The following is a 13,029-nucleotide window of genomic DNA, read 5'->3' on the forward strand; positions in this document are numbered from 1 at the left end:
ACAGCCTTCATCCGCTGAGTAAGGCGCGCGCTCAGCCCGTGAGCCCACTCCATGCTTCCCCTTAACGGCTGTCATTTACATGTACATGACATGTCGTTAAGGGGTTAATCACCTATGTAAAGGGAATTCTCGAATACAAAGCAATACAAAAACTCTCTGAAAAATAACGTAATCACAGCATTTTTTTATTACACAAATTAGTTGGAAGAACCTAAGCGACGTATATTGCTGTATCCTATGACCCGTGTCTCCCATGTTTCTTAGGCATATTGAAGCTATGGAGTCATAGGCACTCCATATGTCACCACATGGTACCGCCATACAGTGTCGTTCTATGGAAATATTAGCCCCATAGAAGCAATGCTTCTAGGGTTGAATAGATCTGTAATACGGCATCCAATTGAACATTCCGTTAACATGCTGGATTTCGCTGTAGGTAGAAAATACCTCCGTATTCCTTTGTATAGAATTGGAAGCATACGGAGGAGCAGTAGGGCCCCATAGACTTCTATAGGTGCCAAGTTATTGCAGAAGTTGTGTAGTTATAATAAACTTGTAAAACATTTAACACACGTTATATTACTAAATATATTATTTAAGCCTATTTAGGATTAGGTTTTATGTCTTATGTCTTATGCATAAAAAAAAATATCAAACAGCCACCAATTCCTCTAATGTAGTGTCATTGCTCCTCTTCTTTGTAACTTGAAAAGAATTCAAAAACTTTTCAGAATGCAATTATGTGTCAGTTCTAAACTTTATTTGTATTACTTAACATCTTGTAAATGACAAACTAAACACACGGACATGAGAGAAATGTTCATCAACACACAGTAAATATTTCCTCTGTTTACAAGGATCATATCACACAGGAATTATTTATTCTTTTTGGCAACAGAGTTGACATTGACTCGTAGACAGTAAAGTTTGATGATGTTAGTACAGACATTTGTTATTGTGCATTGCGAGAAGGGCTATTGCCTACTAATAGTAACATGATTTAAGTGTTAGCAGAGTTATTGACATTTACTTTTAAGAGTGATTAAGATCTATTCGCCACTTTACTCGACAAGGATCAAATAAAAGTAATTATAAAAAAAAGAAAGCCAAATTCCAAAATTGTAAATTGCCAGCAAATACCTAATATTTTCATATATGGACCGTAAGACTTCATTAAAACTTACTCAAAACCTATATGGACAAAAGTATTAAGACCTCTTCTTAATCATCGAATTCAGTTGATTCATTCAGTCTCGTTGCCACGGTGTATAAAATAAAGCACCTAGCCATGCATTCTGCCTTAGCAAACATTTGTGAAAAAATGGGTCGTTCTAAAGAGCTCACTGAATTCGAGCGTGGTACTGTAATAGGATGCCACCAGTTTAACAAGTCAGTTCATGAAATTTCTTCTCTCCTAGATATTCCACAATCAACTGTGAGTGGTATTATTGCAAAGTGGAAGCGTTTAGGAACCACAGAAACACAGCGACGAAGTGTCAAACCCTCTAAAGTTACAGAGCGGGGTCGCCAAGTGCTGAGGCGCATAGTGCATAAAGGTCACCAACACTCTTCTCACTCAATAACTGCAGAGTTCAAAACCACCTCTGGCATTAGCAACAGCACAATAACTGTGCACCCGGAGCTTTATGGCATGGGTTTCCATGGTCAAGCAGCTGTATGCAAGCCTTACATCACCAAACACAATGCCAAGCGTCAGATGGAGGCTTGTAAAGTACGCTGCCACTGGACATTGGAGCAGTAGAAACGTGTTCTGTGGAGTGATCAATCACTCTTTGCTATCTGGAAGTCTGATGGACAAGTCTGTGTTTGGTGAATGCCAGGACAACGTTACCTGCCTGACTGCAATGTGCCAACTGTAAAGTTTGGTGGAGGAGGGATAATGTATTGGGGTAGTTTTTCAGGGGTTGGCCTAGACCCCTTAGATACAGTAAAGGGAAATCTTAATGCTTCAGCATACCCAGAAATTTTGGACAAGTATTTGCTGCTAGCTTTGTGGGAACAGTTTGGGGAAGGCCATTTTCTGTTCCAGCAAGACTGTGCCTTCTGTACTCTTCTGAATGAATGGGCAAAAAATTCCCATGGATACTCCTAAAACCTTCCCAGAAGAGTGGAATATGTTGAATATGTTCCAAAACACTGTACGGAGATGTGTATTACTCATTGGTCCTTAATTACAATGGGGCTCACAATCTAATTTTCCTTGTTTCACACGCACACGCACACGCACACACAAACACACACACATTAGGGTCAATTAATTGATTAGCATATTTTTGGAGCATGGGTGGAAACCTATGCAAAACACAGGGAGAACATGCAGACTTCATGTAGATACCCTTGGTCAAATTTGAATTCTGGAATTCAGTGCTGCAAGTCTACAAAGCTTGGGACCTCCTCTATAAATCAGAGCAGAGAGCCGCTAACAAATAGTGGCTCTCACTCTGGTTCACTTGCACCATTCGTGTATTACATTAATTTGAATGGCTGGCATGTAATAGTTCTTTTTTCCTCCAGTAAATGTATTGCAAATGGCAACTTTACCAGGAGAAAATGGTTGTCTTTCTGAGACACCCCATTTAACATTTCATGTAGATATAAACTGTAAAATTTTGCAGAACTTTGCTTAAATGTGGAAATTTTTTTAAGGTTATAACAAGTTTAAAATATTTATTGCAAGGAAAATTGGCAACTTTGCCTCCATATCGTAATGCCCAATGTTGATAAAATTAAAATGAATAGTTACTGGATACAACATTAGCAAACCCATATTTCTAATGCAATCATTTCGCCTGCTCATGTCTAAGCACAAAAGCAGATTTAGCAGGGATATTTTTATTGATGAAATAATTGTGATAGCACCATCTAAATATGTTAACAAATAAAAATATATTCACTCACCTATGCATTTTGGGCAACACTGTCCAGTGGGAATATGACTGAGGTGCTGGGGGCATGACAGAATTGGGCAAACTTCTTTAATGCACTGTGTCCTGCCTCCCTAAAGGAAAATAGTTGAGATTAGAAAAAGAAAGACGGCATGTCTATCCTAACAACAAAGCTCAGTGTGATAATCCATAATATACAGCTGCCCTCTTGAATACATATATGAAAACAGTATTTGCTCAGTTTTAGGTATAAAAAGGTTATAAAATCTACATAATATGCAATATATATTATAATTAATACTATTATTACCATTACTCAGGAATTTCCATGAACTTTTTATTACAGGGGATTACAGTCTAGGAGTCTCTGTCAACATACTGTGATACGCTATAATGTTTAATACCATAGTAACATAAAAATTCCACTGTTTATTGGTCAAAAATTCTACGAATATTTTTCTTAGTGTTTCATTAAAAAAATAAGTTCATTATTTAGGATTCTTATCCCAGTGCTAGCTTCAGCCTAAGAACATATAATAATTAATATATCAAATCTGCATAATAAAGTCTATCAAGAAACTTGAAGATAATTTATATCAGATCATATTTAAACCAATAACCAATATGCGCTAACAGTGTCTTGGGGCTATCTCTTTCTCTGTGTGTATATTAGCAACTTGAATGACAAAAACAACCATGTTTTAATCATAAGTGAGTTTCTAATGCATGTCAGCTTTGAAACTATGGCTTTATTAGCGCTTGTAATAAGATAGATTTAACCCCTTAAGGACGCAGCCTAGTTTTGGCCTTAAGGCTCAGAGCCCATTTTTCAAAACTGACATATTTCACTTTATGTGGTAATAACGTCGGAATGCTTAAACCTACCCAAGCGATTCTGAGATTGTTTTCTCGTGACACATTGGGCTTCATGTTCGTGGTAAAATTTGGTCGATATATTCAGTGTTTATTGGTGAAAAATTGCAAAATGTAGAGAAAATTTTGAAAAAATTGCATTTTTCAGAATTTAAATGCATCTGCTTGTAAAACAGACGGTTATACCACCCACAATAGTCACTAGTTCACATTTACCATATGCCTACTTTAGATTGGCATCGTTTTTTGAACATTCTTTTATTTTTCTTGGACGTTACAAGGCTTAGAACATAAACAGCAATTTCTCATATTTTTAAGAAAATTTCAAAAGCCTTTTTTTTAAGGTACCTCTTGAGTTCTGAAGTGGCTTTGTGGGGCCTATGTATTAGAAACCCTGATAAAACACCCCATTTTAAAAACTAGACCCCTCAAAGTATTCAAAACAGCAGTTAGAAAGTTTTTTAACCCTTCAGGCATTTCACAGGAATTAAAGCGAAGTGGAGGTGAAATTTGCAAATTTCATTTTTCTTGCTGAATTTCAATTTTATTCATTTTTTTCTGTAACACAGAAGGTTTTACCAGAGAAACACTACTAAATATGTATTGTCCAGATTCTGCAGTTTTTAGAAATGTCCCACATGTGGCCCTACTGCGCTCGTGGACTAAAACACAAGCCCTAGAAGCAAAGAAGAACCTAGTGCATTTTGAGTCCTCTTTTTTTATTAGAATATATTTTAGGCAGCATGCCAGGTTTGAAGAGGTGTTGAGGTGTCAAAACAGTAGGAATCCCCCAATAGTGACCCCATTTTGGAAACTACACCCCTCAAGGAATTCATTTAGGGTTGTTGTTACCATTTTGACCGCACAGTTTTTTCACAGCACGTATTTGAATTGGGCTCTGAAATGAAAAAAATGTAATTTTTTCCAATAAAATGTCATTTGTGATCAAAATTTCTTATTTTCACAGGGAACAAAATACCCCATTTTGTTGCCCAATTTGTCCTTAGTGTGGCAATACCCCATTTGTGGTGATAAACTGCCGTTTGGGCCCATGGGAGGGCTCAGAAGGAAAGGAGCGCTATATGTTTGTTGGAGTCCAGATTTTGTTGGATTGGTTTTCGGGTGCCATGTCGCATTTGCAGAGCCTCAGAGGTATCAAAGCAATGGAAACCCACCAAAAGTGACCCCATTTTGGAAACTACACCCCTCAAGGAATTCATTTATGGTTGTTGTTGTTAGCATTTTGATCACACAGTTTTTTCACAGCACCTATTTCAATTGGGCTGTGACATTAAAAAAATGACATTTTTTCCAATAAGATGTAATTTTTTACCAAAATTTCTTATTTTCACAGGGAACAAAATACTCAATTTTGTTGCCCAATTTCTCCTGAGTGCATCAATACCCCATCTGTGGCAATAAACTGCCGTTTGGGCCCATGGGAGGCCTCAGAAGGGAAGGAGCGCTGTGTGTTCTTTGGAGTACAGATTTTGCTGGTTTGGTTTTCGGGTGCCATGTCGCATTTGCAGAGCCCCAGAGGTATCAAAGCAATGGAAACCCACCAGAAGTGACCCCATTTTGGAAACTACACCCCTCAAGGAATTCATTTATGGGTAATGTGACCATTTAGACTCCATAGTTTCTTCACAGAACTTATTAGAATTGGGCTGGGAATTTAAAAAATATATATTTTTTCCAATAATATGTCATTTTAGCTCAAAAATTCTTATTTTCACAAGAAATAAAATACTCCATTTTGTTGCCCAATTTATCCTGAGTGCGGCAATACCCCATTTGTGGTGATAAACTGCCGTTTGGGCCCATGGGAGGGCTCAGAAGGAAAGGAGCGCTGTGTGTTCTTTGGAGTACAGATTTTGCTGGATTGGTTTTCGGGTGCCATGTCGCATTTGCAGAGCCCCAGAGGTATCAAAGCAATAGAAACCCACCACAAATGACCCCATTTTGGAAACTACACCCCTCAAGGAATTCATTTATGGGTGTTGTGACCATTTTGACCCCATAGTTTTTTCACAGAACTTATTTGAATTGGGCTGGGAATGAAAACAAAATTATTTTTTTCAAATAATATGTAGTTTTGGCTGAAAATTTCTTATTTTCACAAGAAACAAAATACCCCATTCTGTTGTGCAATTTGTTCTGAGTGCCGCAATACCCCATTTGTTGTGATAAACTGCCGTTTGGGCCCATGGGAGGGCTCAGAAGGAAAGGACCACCATTTGGCCTACTGGGGATTTTCTAGTGCGAAGTCATGTATGCAGAAGCCCCTGAGGTACCAGTACAGTTGAAACCCGCAAGAAGTGACCCCGTTTTAAAAACTACACCCTTAAGGCATTCATCTAGAGGTGTAGTGAGCATTTTGACCGGAGACCTACACCCCATAAACTGTAATGTGGGTTCTCCCGGGTATGGCAATACCCGACATGTGGCTGTTATCAGCTGCCTGGACACACAGCAGGGCCCAGAGGGGAAAGACGAGTGGGGATAAGCTGTGTGGAGTGCATCAGGGTAAGTAAAATTGGGGTAAATTATAAACCAAGGGATGTATGATAAATTTTAAAACACTCTTTCATACAGAGCTCTGGTTATTCGGGGCACGTTTCACATTGATATATTGTGTCATCCATTATCGCCCTCTTATAGCAGACTTTGCACCTCTTTTGACTTTTTCCCTTCTTGCCAGTTTGGGGAACTTCTCCTGGAAAGTGTTGCCCTGGTACGATGCGTATGGGCTCGCTTCCAGAAGTACTGGGTGCCCCCCCTTCTTGGTCCCTATTGATTCGGTTCTTGATAATCACCTCTTGAAATTCCAGGAAAGTTCCCGTCTGGCCTGCACATCGACGTAGCACGTACGCATTGTACAATGCCATCTGTATGATGTGTCCGGCCAGCTTCTTATACCACACCGCATGGCGCTGTAGGGCTTCAGGGCTTGATCTTACAAGTCCATCCCTCCCATGTACCTATTGTAGTCCAGGGTGCAGTCTGGTTTGGGGGTGGCCTTTCCTTCATATATCCTAAACCTGTAGGTATACCCTGATGCTATCTCGCACAGCTTAGACATCTTCACACCATACCTTGCCCTCTTACCCGGCAGGTACTGGCGGAATTGAACCCTCCCTTTAAAATGTACCAGGGACTCATCAATAGAAATACACTTCTTGGGGGTGTATGCTTGGGAAAACCGGGCACTGGAACGGTCTAATAGGGGTCTCCGTTTATACAAACGGTCAAAACTGGGGTCATCTCGGGGTGGGCACGGCTCATTATCAGTATAATGTAAGAAGCGAAGTATTGCCTCATTTATTTATTTTTTTAGGTTCCAGTTCAGTTCTGAAGTTGCTTTGAGGTGCCCATATATTAGAAACCCCTATCAAATACCCCATTTTAGAAACTAGACCCCTCAAAGTATTCACAACAGCATTTAGAAAGTTTATGAACCCTTTAGGTGTTTCACAAAAATATAGAGCAAAGTAGAGGTGAAATTTACATTTTTTTTTTTGTCAGAAAATCCTCTTTATACCATTTTTTTTATAACACAAAAGGATTTATCAGTGAAACGCAACTTAATACGTATTGTCCAGATTCTGCAGTTTTGAGAAATATCCCACATGTGGCCCTAGTGCGGTAATGGACTGAAGCACCGGCCTCCAAAGCAAAGGAGCACCTAGTGGATTTTGAGCCCTCCTTTTTATTAGGCACCATGTCCGGTTTGAAGAGGTCTTGTGGTGCCAAAAGATTGGGAACCCCCCAAAAGTGACCCCATTTTGGAAACTAGACCCCTTGAGGAATCCATTGTAGTTTTCTTGGGGTGCATGCAGCTTTTTGATCAGTTTTTATTCTATTTTTAGGTGGCGTGGTGACTAAAAAACAGCAATTGTACGATTGGTTTTTTTTTCGTTTTTTTTTACGGCGTTCACCGTGCGCTATAATTGACATGTTCACTTTATTCTGCGGGGCGATACGATTATGGCGATACCAGATGTTTATAGTTTTTTTTTATGTCTTATGGCGTTTGCACAATAAAATACGTTTTGTAAACAATCATTCACTTTTTGTGTTACCTTATTCTAAGAGCCAGAACTTTTTTATTTTTCAATCAATAAAGCCGTGCGAGGACTTATTTTTTGCGTAACGAACTGTAGTTTCGATCAGTACCATTTTTAGGTACATGCGACTTTTTGATCTCTTTTTATTCCATTTTTTGGGAGGTGAAGTGACCAAAGAATTGTGATTGTGGTTCGGTTTATTATTATTTTATTTTACGGCGTTCACCGTGCGGGATAAATAATGAAATAATTTTGTAGTTCAGGCCGTAACGGACGCGGCGATACCAATTATGTATAGTTTATTTGTTTGTTTATATATTTTTATTAATAATAAAGGACTGATAAGGGAAAAAGGGGGATTTTTACTTTTAATACCTTTAAATCTTTTATTTTCTTATTTTTACACATCTTTTTTTAACTTTTTTTTAACTTTATTACTTTGTCCCACTAGGGGACATGAGGGCAGGAGGCCCTGATCGCTATTCTAATACACTGCACTACATGCGTAGTGCAGTGTATTAGAACTGTCAGCTACTCACTGACAGCAAGCATAGTGGGTCCTGACGTTGTCAGGACCCACTAGGCTTCCGTCTATGGCATAGCCGGACGCCATTGTTTGGTGTCCGGTTGCCATAGTCACCATCGCCGGCCGCTATCGCGTAGCAGGCCGGCGATGGCAGCTTAACCCCTAAAAAGCCGCGATCTCTATAGAACGCGGCTTTTAAGGGGTTAATCAGCGGGGACACAGAGATCGGTCCCCGCTGTAGGAGCTGTGACAGCTGCTGTACAAGACAGCGGCGTCACAGCTCCTGTATGTGTCGGGAGGACGGCCGAAACGGCCGTTACTCCCGAGACGTACTATTACGGCATGGAGCGCGAACGATACAGCTGCCATGACGTAATAGTACGTCAAGGAGCGGGAAGGGGTTAAAGGTGAGTTCCAGGATTTACACTACCGTTCAAAAGTTTAGGGTCACTTAGAAATTTCCTTATTTTTGCAAGAAAAGCACAGTTTTTTTCAATGAAGATAACATTAAATTAATCAGAAATACACTCTATACATTGTTAATGTGCTAAATGACTATTCTAGCTGCAAACGTCTGGTTTTTAATGCAATATCTACATAGGTGTATAGAGGCCCATTTCTAGCAACCATCACGCCAGTGTTCTAATGGTACATTGTGTTTGCTAACTGTGTTAGAAGGCTAATGGATGATTAGAAAACACTTGAAAACCCTTGTACAATTATGTTAGCACCGCTGTAAACAGTTTTGCTGTTTAGAGGAGCTATAAAACTGACCTTCCTTTGAGCTACTTGAGAATCTGGAGCATTACATTTGTGGGTTTGATTAAACTCTGAAAATGGCTAGAAAAAGAGAGCTTTCATGTGAAACTCGACAGTCTATTCTTGTTCTTGGAAATGAAGGCTATTCCATGCGAGAAATTGCCAAGAAACTGAAGATTTCCTACAACGGTGTGTACTACTCCCTTCAGAGGACAGCACAAACAGGCTCTAACCAGAGTAGAAAGAGAAGTGGGAGGCCCCGCTGCACAACTAAGCAACAAGACAAGTACATTAGAGTCTCTAGTTTGAGAAATAGACGCCTCACAGGTCCTCCACTGGCAGCTTCATTAAATAGTACCCGCAAAACGCCAGTGTCAACGTCTACAGTGAAGAGGTTACTCCGGAATGCTGGCCTTCAGGGCAGAGTGGCAAAGAAAAAGCCATATCTGAGACTGGCTAATAAAAGGAAAGGATTAATATGGGCAAAAGCACACAGACATTGGAGAGAGGAAGATTGGAAAAAAGTGTTATGGACAGACGAATCGAAGTTTGAGGTGTTTGGATCACACAGAAGAACATTTATGAGACGCAGAACAACTGAAAAGATGCTGGAAGAGTGCCTGACACCATCTGTCAAGCATGGTGGAGGTAATGTGATGGTCTGGGGTTGCTTTGGTGCTGGTAAAGTGGGAGATTTGTACAAGGTAAAAGGAATTTTGAATAAGGAAGGCTATCACTCCATTTTGCAACGCCATGCCATACCCTGTGGACAGCGCTTGATTGGAGGCAATTTCATCCTACAACAGGACAATCACCCAAAGCACATCTCCAAATTATGCAAGAACTATTTAGGGAAGAAGCAGGCAGCTGGTATTCTATCTGTAATGGAGTGGCCAGCGCAGTCACCAGATCTCAACCCCATAGAGATGTTGTGGGAGCAGCTTGACCGAGAAAATTATTATTTGAAATAAAAATCATTATTTCTAACCTTGTTAATGTCTTGACTATATTTTCTAGTCATTTTGCAACTCATTTGATAAATATAAGTGTGAGTTTTCATGGAAAACACAAAATTGTCTGGGTGACCCCAAACTTTTGAACGGTAGTGTACATGGACAGACTGTCCTTAGGATCCCAACCCGGCATCCCTACTGATCAAGAGAAAGAGCAAGTGCTACTGTCTCTTCACTGCAGTATGTGACACATTGACATTCATACACAAGTGGCTGTGTCTGGTACTGCATCTTCACTTAAAGGGGCCATCAATGAAAAATCCTTGAAACCCCTTGTTATAAGTGTATAAATTGGCAATTTTTGAACACCATTTTACAGTTTATATATCTAATTAATCTAAATAAAAAGTTGAGTAACTTTATAAATCTTTTTTTTTTTTTCTTAAACTAATACTGTGTTACAGCCTGTTCAGTCAAAATCCGCACTCACAGTTCTGCTGGTCAGCACACGGAAATGTTAATACTTATATATAGAACAGTGGTAACAGAAAGTGGACATATAAAGGTCCAGCGATGTAGATTTCTTCAATTTTATTATGAATGATTTTTGTTCTGGAGTAACAACTAATGATCAATGACAGTAATAAGGTTTGATTTAGAAGAATGCATGGAAACTCATTCTTCATCTTTGTTTTACAACAAAAATAAGAATGCTTACCCCCACAGGGAAGGCAAAAACTATTTACAAACATTTCCTTTCTGAATATTTTCCTTCTTTCTCTTGAACTTTTCACCAAGAAGGGATTTTCACCTTGACTCTTTTTCCCCTTCTTCCCCTATACTTTGCTGTATGGTAATAAAGTTGACAAGCCACCCTGGGAGCCCAAGAATGGCACCCAAAATGAATTTATTATTTTTTTAGTCAACTCGCTCATAATCACTCATAGGGCAGGTCAAGCACTATGAGTTATAATACAGGATGGAACTGCTTTATAAGAACTACAAATACTGTTTTGGGTAAGGCGTGGAAATGTATTGACTTAATCGTATATTGGAAACATTGATAAAAGTTACTGTTATAATACCTAATAGAATATACTGATTTCTACACTAATGATTAAAACTATAAAATACTTGCCTATGGGCAAAAAAAATTCCCTGTGGACAAATTATTAGAAACTGGAGTCTCCCTCAAACATCACCTAATTTTAATCTAGTATATATATATATATATATATATATATATATATATATATATATATATATATATATATATATAAATAGTATGCAGCAAGACAGACAACAGAGATGACTGCTTGAAAGAAACGTCATCTTTTGTACATTAAAAGGTAACGGAGTGGACTAGATTTGATTTACATTTTACACTATTGCAGTGTGTGTGATATGACATCATAAAGTATTCCATACTGACTTGCATGTTAACAAAAGTCAAGTAACCAGTCTAGAATGGATAATGAGAAACACATGAGAACTTACTAATGTCACTAATTTAGAAGAGATTGAACCTCTACCAAGGGTAGCAGTATTTCCACAACTACCTAAATGTAATACATGAAGTCTCGGCAAAAGCCCTCATAAAGCTGTCATGAATCAACATTGAACTTTCATTGAAATGGTGAAAAATTAGGTGCGAAAGTTGAAGGCAAAGTTGAGAAAGACCAGATGTTGATGGAACTAAGAGTTAATATTCAGAACCCCCAGTCATTAGAAGTTCTCTTAGAAGAGTAGAGAAAACACTTATCTAAATTAACACACAGTCTGCTTTGTGGAGCTCCAGATAGCGTTTCTTATTGGAAATGCAAGTGCTGGTAATGGGTTATGAAAACTATCTTCTGAAGATAGGTTACATCTGTGAGGGTTGATCATGGCTGACCTGAAACAAATTAAGATGACACCTCCGCACTTTATCACAATAAACACTCGCACTATTGGGACAAGCCTAGTCTAAATAAGACTCACTCTTGTTTATGACTGAAGGAATGCTATGTTCTCTATAAACATGATAGTTTTAAAAGAGAATGAAGGGCCAAGCAGAGTCTCCATTCAGTCTATGAATAAATAAACTCAGTCAAGGCCATGAGAAACAACTTTTGTCATGCACTTTTCCATATGGATTATGGATAGCGGCAATCTATTACCACTATGAGGTAATGGCTTTACATTAGGATGGATTGTCTCTTGCCGTGTTTGTTAGTTAAAGATTAAAGAGGCTCTGTCACCAGATTTTGCAACCCCTATCTGCTATTGCGGCAGATAGGCGCTGCAATGTAGATTACAGTAACGTTTTTATTTTTAAAAAACGAGCATTTTTGGCCAAGTTATGACCATTTTTGTAGTTATGCAAATGAGGCTTGCAAAAGTCCAAGTGGGTGTGTTTAAAAGTAAAAGTCCAAGTGGGCGTGTATTATGTGCGTACATCGGGGCGTTTTTAATACTTTTACTAGCTGGGCGCTCTGACGAGAAGTATCATCCACTTCTCTTCAGAACGCCCAGCTTCTGCCAGATCACGCTGTGACGTCACTCACAGGTCCTGCATCGTGTCAGACGAGCGAGGACACATCGGCACCAGAGGCTTCAGTTGATTCTGCAGCAGCATCGGCGTTAGCAGGTAAGTAGCTACATCGACTTACCTGCAAACGCTGATGCTGCTGCAGAATCAACTGTAGCCTCTGGTGCCGATGTGTCCTCGCTCGTCTGACACGATGCAGGACCTGTGAGTGACGACACAGCGTGATCTCTGGAGAACACGGCTGTGTCTGCACTGCCAGAAGCTGGGCGTTGTGAAGAGAAGTGGATGATACTTCTCATCAGAACGCCCAGCTAGTAAAAGTATTAAAAACGCCCCGATGTACGCACATAATACACGCCCACTTGGACTTTTACTTTTAAACACACCCACTTGGACTTTTGCAAGCCTCATTTGC

The 13,029-nt window shown here is 39.3% G+C and overlaps 1 protein-coding gene across 1 annotated transcript in view; it reads right to left on the minus strand.

The window, feature by feature from the left end:
* BMPER (BMP binding endothelial regulator) overlaps positions 1 to 13,029 on the minus strand; it is a 280,540-nt gene that overhangs the window by 125,463 nt on the left and 142,048 nt on the right. The window contains exon 7 of the mRNA XM_075826939.1: positions 2,920 to 3,019. Within this exon, the coding sequence (XP_075683054.1) occupies positions 2,920 to 3,019 (100 nt within the window). The remainder of the gene's footprint in view (positions 1 to 2,919; positions 3,020 to 13,029) is intronic.

Source organism: Rhinoderma darwinii, chromosome 5, assembly GCF_050947455.1.
Source record: "Rhinoderma darwinii isolate aRhiDar2 chromosome 5, aRhiDar2.hap1, whole genome shotgun sequence".
In the NCBI taxonomy this organism is placed as follows: Eukaryota; Metazoa; Chordata; class Amphibia; order Anura; family Rhinodermatidae; genus Rhinoderma; species Rhinoderma darwinii.